This window comes from Calypte anna, chromosome 3 (assembly GCF_003957555.1).
Source record: "Calypte anna isolate BGI_N300 chromosome 3, bCalAnn1_v1.p, whole genome shotgun sequence".
Lineage (NCBI taxonomy): Eukaryota > Metazoa > Chordata > Aves > Apodiformes > Trochilidae > Calypte > Calypte anna.
The window spans coordinates 68,907,702-68,920,835 of record NC_044246.1 but is presented as its reverse complement, the minus strand read 5'-3'; the positions used below and the strand labels follow the sequence as shown (position 1 = coordinate 68,920,835).

General features: G+C 39.4%; 1 protein-coding gene across 1 annotated transcript in view; it reads right to left on the bottom strand.

Moving 5' to 3' along the window:
- Positions 1 to 13,134, bottom strand: part of LAMA4 (laminin subunit alpha 4) — a 97,371-nt gene that overhangs the window by 68,970 nt on the left and 15,267 nt on the right. Inside the window, exon 2 of the mRNA XM_030447944.1 lies at positions 5,750 to 5,851. Within this exon, the coding sequence (XP_030303804.1) occupies positions 5,750 to 5,851 (102 nt within the window). The remainder of the gene's footprint in view (positions 1 to 5,749; positions 5,852 to 13,134) is intronic.

Sequence of the window (13,134 nt, the reverse complement as noted above, 5' to 3'; positions counted from 1 at the left end):
CTGGCTCTGTGGGGAATAGAAATTAGGTGGTAGCATGCTGGGGGTCATCGTTGATGGTTTTCAATAGTAAATCATTTACGACAACAAATACTAAGTTTTATGATTATTAGGTATAGGAAATATCTACATCTTAGAAAATGAGTCTATTAAGACTTTTGACAACTACTGATACCAATTACCTGGAAAAGAGAAGGGCTGCACTTCAGCACCAGACTATTGCAGTTCTGCTTATCTTTCCAAACATGTATCATTAGAGTCACTAAACATAGATGTAGTCCATTTTTATAGAAATAAACAGTGAGCTGTAAGCTGCAAGGCTCTTTGTGAAGCCAGAAATACTTAATAAGCTGGAGAGTTTTGCTTGCTCCCCGCTGTTTTTTCCTCATGCTTGATGGATGGTTGTAGATGCACTGGCGATTCTCCAGGCCTGCCTTGGCAGTTATGTGGAACATATTATCCTCTCAGGCAGAACTGCCAGCTCCATTCCAACCTTTCCACTCATCTGTAAACCCACACACTTAAACAAAAATCACTTACACAATAATATGCTCAATTGTAAAAAACTCCATAAAAGGTAGGAAAGGATACCAGCAAATTTATATTTATCCTCTCTACTGTTATGATCCCGTGGTTATAAACCATGGGGATTTTGGTTTTTTTCTTTTCTTTTTTTTTCTTTTTCTTTTTTTTTTTTTTTTTAATTTATGAGTTATATACATACTAATCAAATATACAAGAAATATATGGGGCTGGGATGATAACAAAACAGTTGGAGATTTTTAGGTAGACACCAATAAATTTATCCTTCACCCTCTGCTATAGTGCTCTGTATGTGTTTTCATGCATTTATGAAGAGCTAGCCTCCATTAGAAGTAGAACCTGCAGAAAGTGCACTTGCAACACAGTCCAAAAAATAAAAAAATTTCTGAATGTAAAGCATTGTAATTTAAAAAATCCTGTCAGCCTTTCAATCCATGTCACTGTGTTGATTTGGCATCGTTTCATAGTATATTTCACTCACCTCAAACAACTGTCTTCCCTAGTATGTGCAATCAATTTTTTTTAGTGTGGTAAAGCCCTGCCCTTTATACTACTTATTATACTTGCATATGGGTTGAGGGCTCATTGCTTTAGAATAGCTATTTCACCTCCATATGCCACTCATTTCACAGTGACTATGTTCTACTCAGCTGTCAAGTAATTTGATGTCCACTCTCATGTTTGAGTTTTCAGAAGTTTAACCCTCAGTGGAGATGCTGTAAAGAAACAGGCCTGCTGTGGATTGCTGTTGGGTAGGATCTAAGGGCTGAAGAAGGCAAAACATGGGGAGACCTTCATATGATGAAGAAGGGAATCTTCATATCTATCTCCATATCTTATTAACAGCAAAACCCAATGGGCTTTATGCAGAAAAAATGCACATCAAAATCTTCAGACTCTGACTTGCAGCTGTTACATTTTCGCCCAGCTAAAATGATGGATGTGCGTGTTTCCAAAATCAGAACCTGGAGGGTTCTACAAGTGACTTCTTAACTAGGATTGAGGGAGTTATCTTAAAAGTCCAAAGTCGAAAATCAGTTCAAAGAATAAGTGTTTCTTCCTCTATTATCTTTACATGCTTCACCAGCTAATGTCTTTAAAATTAAGAATTATTTGACATCTCTGTCCTATAATATCATAAATGAAGTTTACATCATGCTGGCTGCTCTTCTTTTAACACTTGAGTGATTTTCTGTATTAAGAAAACGGCCTGAGTGTCTCTTCATTTTTAATCCTAGGACCACATGATTGATTTCTCCACTGGTTTTATGTGGAGATCTATGCCAGAAAGGCTCAGTCTGCAATGGTTTCTTCTGTCTGGTTACCTAACGAGACTGTTGATTCATTGATTTTGTAAGTCATTAAGCTTTTAAAGGTTTGTGAATTTGATTTATATTCTATGAATAAGATGAGAGAACTTTTGAAACAGAAACCTAAGATAGATACTTATGTCAGCAGAAATTAAAGATGTGAGTACTTTACCCCAAGACATCGTTAATAGGGGCTTAATTTTATTGGATTTCAAATCCAGGGCAGAGGCCAATGAAAATTTCATTAATTTGTGTGCTGTTGGAACTACATTCTCCAAATTGATTTGGGGATTTGCATAATATGATGGTCTGAGAGAACTGTATGGAGTATGACCTTATATTTCATCCCTTTTGAAGTTGAGTACTTTTCATTTTCATATGGCCTTGTTCATTTGTTTAGTTTTTATAGCTTAGTTATTATTTAACTATAAGAAATAATTATCTAACAACAAAATCAAATGTTGTTATTACATTGTGTTCTGTCATAATTTGCAGAGTTGACTTAAGGAAACTTTTTCCATGTTTAAATCCTTCCATTATGTGAATAAACATGCAGACATACAAAATTGTAGTTAACATCAGTTCTTTTAAAGACCATTTGCTAAGGAATTTACAGAACATCTGTAAGTCATGCTTAGGGTAATATGGGGTGCCACTGTAGAGTCTGAACATAATAAAACACTATTGCCTCCCAGAAGCAGGTAGATAGCAGGTTTGTACCAATAGAAATGGAGGATAAAAATGATAATAATAATAATAATATGGGATAAATACAGAATGTAAGGTTTTTTATTATTATTTTTGTCCTGGTTTTGGCCAGGATAAAGGTGTTTTCGAGCTTGTACTTTTCCTTTCAGCTAAGTCTCTTGTAAGTAGCTGTGCTTGCTGAAAGTAACAGCAAGTTTCTCAGACAGTGTCGGCTTCTAGGACTGATAACCCTCAATGTTTATAGTTATAGCTAGAGACTGGTATGCAGAACCAAGGCCACTGCTCAGTTCTGAGGAACATTTTGCCCTCCAGAAGTAGAAAAGGAGTACAGAGGTCACACCTGCAGCCCTTCTTTGGGGAGGAACAGACAAGATAGTTGGCCAAAATTGACCAAAATATTCCACCATATACATGTCATACTCAGTATAAATTTGAGGGATCACAAGGGTCAAACTTCTTCCTGCTTCCCCTTTTTCACCTGTCTCTGTTTGCTTTGGCATCCTGGAAGGATTCCGTCCGTTCCGTGCCAGCCCATATCTGTGTGTTCCTGCCTCCAGTTCCTGACTGCTGCTGACCCCAGGAGTCCAACTTGGACTTTCACAGGGCTGCCTTGCAGCCTCGGTGGTGATATGAGAGTTACTGGGGGAGAGGGGGAAGGAACGTGGTATCAATTTTTCTGTATATTTGTATATATATAGTAATTTTCCTTTTTATCATTACTGTTTCACTAAAGCTGTGTAGTTTAGTTTCCAACCCATGTCTCTCTCCCTTATTCTCTCTCCTTCCTTTATCTGGGAGGGGAGGGGGATTAATAGAGAACATCTGTTATTTGGTTTAATTGCCAGGCCAGTGTTAAACTGTGGCAAGTTTTTAATTAAAAAAAAACATAACAACAACCACCAACCTCTTAGCAAACTAACTGAGTGCAGAAAGTCTGATATCTTATTACCAGGCATGGAGTAATTAGCCCTAAAAAATGAGGACTGAGAAAATAGTGAGTTCTCAATACCATGTGAATCTATCTATTCAGAGAGACTCCCAGCCTCAGGAAGTACAGGAAGTATCTAGAAGTATCTACTCCTTGCAGCTCCAGCCCCAGTCCCTAGCAGGCTTTGATCAGATCTGCTCCTGCACTTCTACAGAATGGTCCTTAAGGAAGGCTGCTTTGTCCTCTAATACAAATAATTTGATCAACCATTAGGTCTCCTTTTTCCAGATTCTTTGCATTCATTCATCTAAGATGCTTCTTCCTGCTCTGGTTCAAATTACATCTTTCTTTCTCTAGGCTTTTTTTTCTCCCAGGTTTTCACAGTCAGATTTTGCAGTTTAGCCATTTCATCAGTCTTTCAGTCTTCTCTGGAAATTTTCACATCTTCAGGAAATTCTTGTTACTGCAGGCCCCATGAGCATCTCTGCTTTTATTTTATTCTATCAAACCTTCAAACCCCATTTTTAATAATGGACTTCTGTTTCACCATGCTCTTTCCCTCTCCCTTTCACTCTTCTTTCATTCTTCACTGAAGCCTTTTTGCTGTTCCTCTTTACTCAGAAGTAAATGTTTTGTTCTTTACTACCTAATTGATTCCAAGAGTTTAACAGGCTGGAGAAATGTTTGTCAAAAATACACATATGCTTTCAGAATATTTCCTGCTGATACAGTAACTTTATTTTTCCTTTTTTTTTCTCAACCCTTGACATCAGATTTTTATTTTTTTTTTTTCAATCTGTCAGATAGGAATTAAGTCTACGGTTGTGTTTGTAAACTGAGGGTCTAATGACTTCCCTAGATCATATATCTCTGGTTACCAGATTCATCAGAATCAGACATCTGTCAAGCTCACCCTCTTGGTCTCAAGTCTTCCATCGGAAGCTTCCTCTTGTTTTCATTGTCATTTGACACTAAAGGGATAATCATTCCATGAGCAAAAATCATGTGCGTGTGAAAGAGAGTAGCTGGGAATGCCTGTCAGTTTAAAACCACTTAAAAAAATTAGTATTACTACACATAGCCAATTTGTGTTCAGTAGAAACCAGCCAATCCTAAGAACACTATGTTGGCCAAGCCATAATAATTGTCAGCTGCACTCTGTCTTCCTCCCAAGGCAATAAAATAGGTATGAAATGTGCCATGGGGTGTGGCTTTATGTATTTATATAACTGAAAATTTGATAGATACTGCAATGATGCAAAGTATGTGAATATTATCAGGCCATTTGATGAAGAGACAAACTGAGGGCAAAGGTTTATGACTTGTGAAAAGTAACACATGGCAGAGCAAGGAGTTCTGGGCTCTACTCCTGCTTTATAAGCCTGTAAAAGTGTACACTAGTGCCTAGCTCTTGCTTTGTGGTTCAGATATGTTACACTATTAAGCTCCATCCTTTTATAGTTTGTTACTACTTTGATTGACCACTAGTGATTGGGGTAAACTTTACTGGGCTGAGTTTTGCTCTGGAATTACAGGTAATCAGCTAGTAATGCTATCTCACAGCTTTCTGTATGAGCTGCTACTGAGTGAGACCAAATGTACAGGAATTTGCAACATTACCTCAGACTTCAACAAACTCTCCCCTTGGTGTATTATTTCAGCCTCTTTTTGTTGTTTCATCACAGCAGGAGGCTGCCATACAGCAGAACTACTATGGATAACACATGTATATTCACTCACAGGGGTCACTCACCATTGTAAATTGTTTATATGATATACAGCTCTGTATTCATAAAGGAGAGAACAAAATGTGCTTGGACTTACACATTTTTTCTCCAGTGGTATAAAAAATTCTTTCCATATTTATGATGGACTAAAAATTTTCTCCAGAATACTGACTCTCACAAATACTGCATGCAGAAAGCGTTTTGAATCTACAGGGATAACTTAAGTAAGGGAGAATGAAATTTGGCCAGAATAATCTTAATAATTTATTAATCTTGGCCCTACTTATGATTGCTTTTCATCAAAAAGCTCCTGTGGTACAGACAGTGCTTTTGCTGTATATTGAAACTGAGTGTTGTTACTAGAAGACTCAGACTGTGGGCTTCTGTTTGCTTAGGAAATATTTCCTTCATGTGAAGCCTCATTCAAGAGGGAAAGAACGTGAAAAGATTCATGTTACCACTAAAAATGAAAAAAAAAATTAAAAAGTTGCTGCTATTCAGTGAGGGACCAGCAAGAGAAGACGAGAATTCCTTACCACACAGATTCCAGATCCATCAAGGCATCTGTTTGCATTACCATTACAGTTGCAAGGAGAGCATTTTCCTGAGCTGGTACGGTAAAATCCTTCTTGGCATCTCTGCAATAAAAAAAATAAAAAATAAATCTTTCCTATGGAGATGTATTCAGAGAGTTAGGATATTCTGAGAGGCAGAGGAAAGAAAGAATTACAACCATCAGGTCTCCCCAGAGCACACTGCACAACCCTGTCATAGTAGACCAAACACATGTTGCTGAACTTGAGTCTGTTCTTTCCCTCCCTGCCCTGGTGCTTGCTTTTTTGCTGTACAAAAGCATCAGTCCTGCCCATATGCTGCCCATATCTTGCCCATATCCTGCTCCTGGCCAGCAGTTGGTGCCTGCCTACAGGTGAGGAGCTGGCAATTATTACTGCATTTGTACTAGAGGATGAGTTAATTAGAAATTATGATACTTATGCAGTACAGAAGGTGTATTTATTTGAACGAATAGCTTTACTTAAAAAAAAAGGTAAAGCTTCAGAAAGTTTGCTTTACACCAAAGGTTTGCTGAGCTTTGGATGAAGAGCCTAGAGGAGAGAGAAACATTTTTACAAAGATCAATGCTCTACTGTGGGAAAACAGTCTGCGGAGGCTTAAGGATTCCATGTGCACATCAATATGATCGCAGGAAAATCGTTTATTAGCAACTTGCACTCACTTTATATAGAGAAGCCTTGTTTACATCATCTTATCATGCAGGTGGCTTTGTATTCCAATTACACATTCCATTCTCACGGAAAGATTCTTCTCACATAATTATTTTCCTCTTCTGTTGCCAATTAAGTTATCTCTTTCCCAGTAGCTCATTCTTAGAAAGCCTCTAACTAGGCCTCAATAACCATTAACCCAATGTGGCCTAAATTGAAGTAAGTCAGGATTGCTCACAACCTGTATATTTCTGAACTGTTTCCCCAACACTCTACTAAATGAAAGCTGTCTGGCGGCTGTCAGAGGCTACAAAAGCAGGGTTGTCTGTCTGTCTGTCTGTGAGGTTGGTGAGATGTGCCAGCAATAATCTTTGGTCATTCCAGGTAGTAATCAGTCTCTGAGAGATACAACAGTTCTTCAATCATTCTTCACGTGACATAATACATAAATGAAGGGTAATTTGCATGATAGGTAACAATTTCTTATTATTTCCTAAATGTGAGGCTGTCAAGGGTATAAAGTTCAGTACTTCTGTAAACATACTAAAGCTTACCAAAATTAAACAGAATATAAGATAAATATCTAAATCACCTTCTTTTAAATACTAATCAGAGCAATAATACAATGAATCAGAAACAAAAACATAGCTATTAAGATGTCCCTCTAAGAATGGAGAGTAAAAAGGATATTTAAGAAGATAGCTTTCATTTGATATGTTATGTGTAAATTCTTGTTCTCCACTGAGGAACTCAGTGGTGATACATGAACTCCATAATTCCTGAATCTCTTAGCCTGGCCTAACCTAACACAGCCTTCTGATGTGTTAGCTACTCCTCTCAGTTTTGTGTCATCAGCAAACTTGCTGACAGTGAACTCTGTTCCCTCATCCAGGTCATTGCTGAACATATTGAGTAGTACTGGTTCCAGCACTGACCCCTGAGGGACTCCACTAGATACAGGAATCCAACTAGACTCCATCCTATTGACCACAACTCTCTGAGTTCTTTTCCTTAACCAGTTCACAAATCACCACACAACCCAGTCATCCAGATAACATTTCTTTAGATGCAAGGATGCAGTGGGAGACGGAACCTAATGCTTCAGATGCTTTTAACCAGTCAGATAAACTGCTTGTTTAGAAAATAATGAATCTTATGAGATGAGTAAGAACAAGCTTTAAAACTGAGGTTTACATATGAGTCACTAATCCAGTCTTATCCCTGAGAGGTCTGAGAGTCTGAGATGAACATAAATGGAAAACTCAGTTGCCTTTACCATTCTTGCACACAATATTTCATCTGGTTTGCTTTGGAAACACTTTCTTAGATAATAGCTCCTGGGAAGAAAAGCCTTCATACCATAGCCACTTTGGGACAACAGAAATACTTTCTATTTGTACTGCTTGTTTCTTTCAGCTGTGTAGTCTTAACATGGAGCTGTAGGACTGGCTCCCATCAGACTAAGGATTTCAACTGAATGATTACACCACACACTGTGGAAGGGAGACAGTTTCTAAATTGAAAACAGATTCTTATACCAGTATCTGTATTGGCAATATTTCTCTCCATCCATACAGATCTAAAGCACACTATATTCTCCAATGCCTCTCAACTGGTGGGTGGTCCTAGCTGGTCCATTGGTGTCTGCCAAAAACTTTATTGGTTTTGCAGGTCTAAGTATAATAATTTTTTTACTTATGATGGTAAATATGGTCAATGGAAATGTATGAGTATGTGTAAAGGTGCCCATGCAAATCCTTTAGTGAGCCATAAGGATCATCTTCTTTATACTTCAACTAAAAGGATGCTGCATTGCAGCTATGTCAGGTTTTATGCACACACCCAGCAATAAAACGTTAGGTGCAGTTCAGTGCAACATCACTGGTTCCAGCTCTACATGCAGGCTTGTACAGTCTTTGCTGAATTCCACTGGAACCAGTTTACCTCCTGTTCTGAGCAGACACACTTCTTGGTTCCTCAAGACATCTGCCTTCATTTGGAGTGCCTCTGCTATTCTTGCTGCCAGAGATCCCTTGGAAAATGAGATGCAGGGTCCTAAGTCACCTGGTGTTTTTTGGTAACATTTTTCCCCTCATAATTCCCCACAAAAACTTGGAAGGTGTTGATGCTTGCTAATTTAATGCAGCATTTTAAACAATGAGTTGCATCAGTTTAAACCAGAAATAGGACGATCAGCGCTATGAGGAAAGTAGGAATGACAGGAAAAAGGGATCCAGACTGTTTCTTTAGGGTTCAGATTTCTCAGGAATTCTCAGTTATTCCAATGTATTTTTGTTGCTCCTTGGCCTACTGGTGATAATGGAGTGATGGGTTAGTTCTGCCAGGTTGTGAGCCAACATCATATTTATAAAAAGTAGTGTCAGTGGTGAGATAATTGAGGGGTTCAAATGGATGAACGTTCTGGGAGCACAAAATAATTGCACACAAGCATAGATAGGTCTGGAACAAAATGGAAATACCCTCCCTTAAAAAATTATTATTTAAGCAATTGAGTGAGGAACATATCTGTCTGCTATCCGTTTCTGAACACTGAAGACCATCGTTAAGCAAAAATGCTATGTCTGCACTAGCAATTATGTCTTCACTATTTTTATGAGATTTTTTTTTTTTTTGCCTGAGGGACAATATTTGTTCCAGTTCAAGCTGAAAAGTCCAATCTAATGAGGATCTTGCTGAGCTTTTGAAAATCTTCTACACTCATGGTAAATTTATTTCCCCCCCTAGTTTGCATCTGGATTTGATTATTACATTTCTTTAAAACAAGAACCAGCTGCAGTGCTGAAGGCTCTGTGGAGCCTGTAGTCATATTCTGATTCTGGAGACCCTTCTGCTTGCATGGGTGCAAGATGGGACTGAAGACAGAAGAGAATCCACAAACATAGGACATGAGTATACTGCCATATTATATTCCATCAATTTCATTGCAGCTCCTCCTGCTCTGTGCCTGCATAACTGAGGGCAGAAGTAGATCCCCATTCCTTCTCTGCTGCCAGCTATCAGTAGTGGTGCAGCCATGCTGGAGTAGTTATGGTTTGCTGTGATTTTGCCTCTTCTGTCTTGTTTTTCCCATAAGAGTCTTGCTGGTAATGTGCTCAGAGCACTCTCTGTGGCTACATCTGAATCAGCCAGCTGAAGAGGAGCAAGGCATGGTTTCAGGCACTGACTTATGACCTTACATTCTGACTGGTGGTTCATTTTCTGCTTTGATTTTTCCCTTTGACAGACTGTGATTTTCCCAACAAAGTCCAGGCACAGTTCAGAGCATGGCATCTGTTAGGACGTGTTCCCAAAAGGCATTCTATATGGGACTGCTCTTTTCTGGACAAACACAGAATGAGCTTCAGCGCTAGGACATGAGCTGCATTATGCTACTTAACTACAAGGACTCCACACTGCTCTATTTGGTAATTCAGATGTAGCCATCTAATGGTAAGATAACATTGCATGTATCTTTAGTTAGTACTAGAACTTGTGACTTTCCTGTGTGTAAATAAAAGCACAAAGGGTCTCTTTCATCCACAATAAAAGGCTCCCTTGGATCCACACCACTGTTTATCATTTCCGAATTCTCTTGAGTGCTGGGGTACACGAAGGGATGTGTATTTAGAGTTAAATGGTCTACATACAGACATTTCAGCCTTTGTTATGTCCATAATACTCATGCCTACCAGTTTTGGGACAGGAATATCATTACATTTGATCTAAAACAAATACAGAAGAAGAAGATGTTTTTTTGCCTCCAGGACCATAGTAAAAGAGAAAACAGCTGATGCACTTGGGAAACAGAAGCTGAAGAACAGCACCCAAAGTAGCAGTCATGGCACATCAGCTGTCAAGTCACTGCCAAGATTAGTGTTAGCTGAGACTTGGTTGTAGCTGACTTGCAGTGTTGTGCATGCTAGAGATGGAGTCAAGAGATGAGCTTCCTTCCAGGTCTGAGAAGGATCCTGATTTTTGACTACAATATTACTTAGCAGATTCTTGTTTCAAAGATCTGCTCAGGATAGAAAAAGTGAGTGTGGCCTGGGCACAGTTGAATCCTATAAAATCATGGGCTTGTAATGAAAGAAAAAATAACTTATACTTGAATCCTGGTTTGAGCACTGTAAAGACTGGTGTGATAGGCAATTTCTCAATCAAAACATGTATAAAGAATTTTGAAACATTGAGAATTATTTGCACAATAATATTCATCACTTGGCATCAACTGATCAATGGATTGGCTGCTCTTATGGAGTAAAAGAGGAGAAGAATACAAACTCTACTTGAACAATATTAAGCTTTGCCTTAGAGTTCAGGGAAAAGAAAATAGAAAAATATTGCTCCACTATCTGATATAACCAGCATCATATAAGCCATAGATATCTGTCAAAGAAAGACACAGGAGTAAATAAAGCCCAGGTTTTAATGTGTTGATGGAAAGAGTCTGAAAAATTGAGTGCAACAATGGATTCTTCTAGACAGTTTCCCATTGATTTTTAAAGGTTTACTGGAAGCAATAGTTCAGCCAAACAGGACTTTAGGACTCAGCATAAATCCCTGAAACTCTCAATCTTTTGCTATACTGGAGTGAATGAATACTCTTCCATCTATTTTAAAATCCACGGATCTAAAAGAGAGACCAGTCTGCTGGAAGTGCATGGCATTGCCATGGAAACAGAAGCCCTCTGAACCTTGGGGACATTTCCAAACCCAACCCAAACATGCTTGCTTTTGCTTATTTATTTTCATTTGGGGTTTTTTTTGTGAGCAGTATTTGGAATTGGCAGACACAGTTCTGAGGCCTTTTTGAAGACTGTTTGCTTAGGCCACATTAGGCCCTTCCTAAAATAAAGATGTTTTCCTGTTTGTATATCTCCCAGTACTTTCATTTATGTAATTATTTACTAGAAAAAAAAGAACTTTGGAGAAACAAGTCTGAGAAAGCTGTCCTCTACTGTACACTTGGTATTATTCCAGTTTCTCTGGTCTCCTCAGCATAGGTAAGACTGTTTTCTGAACTCCTGGTCTTCCTCACCAACAAAACTATCTTCACACTTAGAGATACTCAATCCCCAGCCAAGTACACGGAGAAAGAATGCCAGATTTTCAGAATTCAGCAGGTCCCACCTGACACGACTGTCAGACACAAAGACAGTCTCGGGCTGAAGCATAGAGGACCTCCAGGCACCAGGTGCAGTGCTGTGCTACCACAGTTGTGGCCATGCTAGCACTGGGGCATTCTGGCAAGCAGCCTACACAGCTGGCTCGGGGCTGTGTGTGTACAAAGCCCAAACCACAGAAGGTTGGAAGTCATCAACTGGGGGACATCCACATGGGAGGAAGAAGCCAGCAAGACACCCTCTGGATGGTTCAATTCTCTCTATACTAAAATCCATCTAAAGTACCTCAGCTGTGCCTATTGCTCTCTCTTGACTGAATAGGAGCTTGAAGGGCTTGGCTCACATGTAGGTACCTGTACTGCATACAGAGTCTAACAGAGATAAAACATTTGGCACGTCAGGGTTATGGCTGCTGTGCCGCAAGTCTGAACAAACCTGATGTCCACCCTGTGACTCTGGAGAAGTGCAAAGGCTCCCAGCAGTGTTTTCCATAGAATTATCAGAATCATACAATGACCTGGGCTGGAAGGGACCTTAAAGGCCATCTAATTCTGACACCTGTGCCATAGGCAGAGATACCTCCCACCAGACCAGGCTGCTCGAAGCCCCATCCAGCCTGGCCTTGAACACTTAAAGGGGAGGGGGCAGCCACAGCTCCTCTGGGCAACCTGTGCCAGTGTCTCACCACCCTCACTCTAGAGAATTTCTTCCTAAGGTCTAACTTAAATCTACCCTTTTCCAGTTTAAAGCCATTATCCCTTGTCTTGTCCCTACACATCTTGTAAAAACTCCCTCCCCACCTTTCCTGCAGGGTGCCTCAGGTGCTGGAAGGCACCGTTGGTGACTGTTGGTGGCAGATACGCCCAGTTTAAATTTGCTGCCATTACGCCATTAGTGCTGGCTCTGCCCACTCCTCCTCGGCGGTGCTCCTGTAACCTGCCCTGTCCCCAGTGCTCTCCTTATCATCCCTGGCTCAAGCAATATCAGAAATAAAGCCTTTTCCTCTTTTTTTTTTTTTTTTTTTTTTTTCCTCTGATGCCGATGTGCCTCTTAGCCTGTTGCCTCAGTATCTTCGGTTGGAGAAAGCAAAAGCATTTAAAATTTAAAGGAAACGTCAGTGTCTGACAGGCCCAAACAATTGTGTTTCTACTTTGGAGTTTAGGCTGATTCTGACCAGTTCTGAATAGGATCACGGCATGTTTCCCTTTGTACAGATAGTGTATTTATTGATATTCACAGCTAGCAAAGCAGCTGCATTGTATTGCCCTGCACTTGTGCCACCTTTGTTGCTGAATACTTTGTGCATTCAGAAATCTGCAGAGAAAATCTTTTTGGCCCATTTCTGAGAGGTTCTTATTTGTGGGGGACAAAGCATATATATATATATATATATCTATGCTGGCACCTTTGCTAAAGCTAGAATTCTCAGAAGGAGTTTTAAAATGCCACTGGACACTATCTGGAAATTATTTTACTGCTTCTAGTAGCTCAGATTCTCTTCAGTGTGATAGCTTTGGACAGCATAGAACACATTTAGGAAATAAATCTGTAACAAATTATTATGAAGACTTT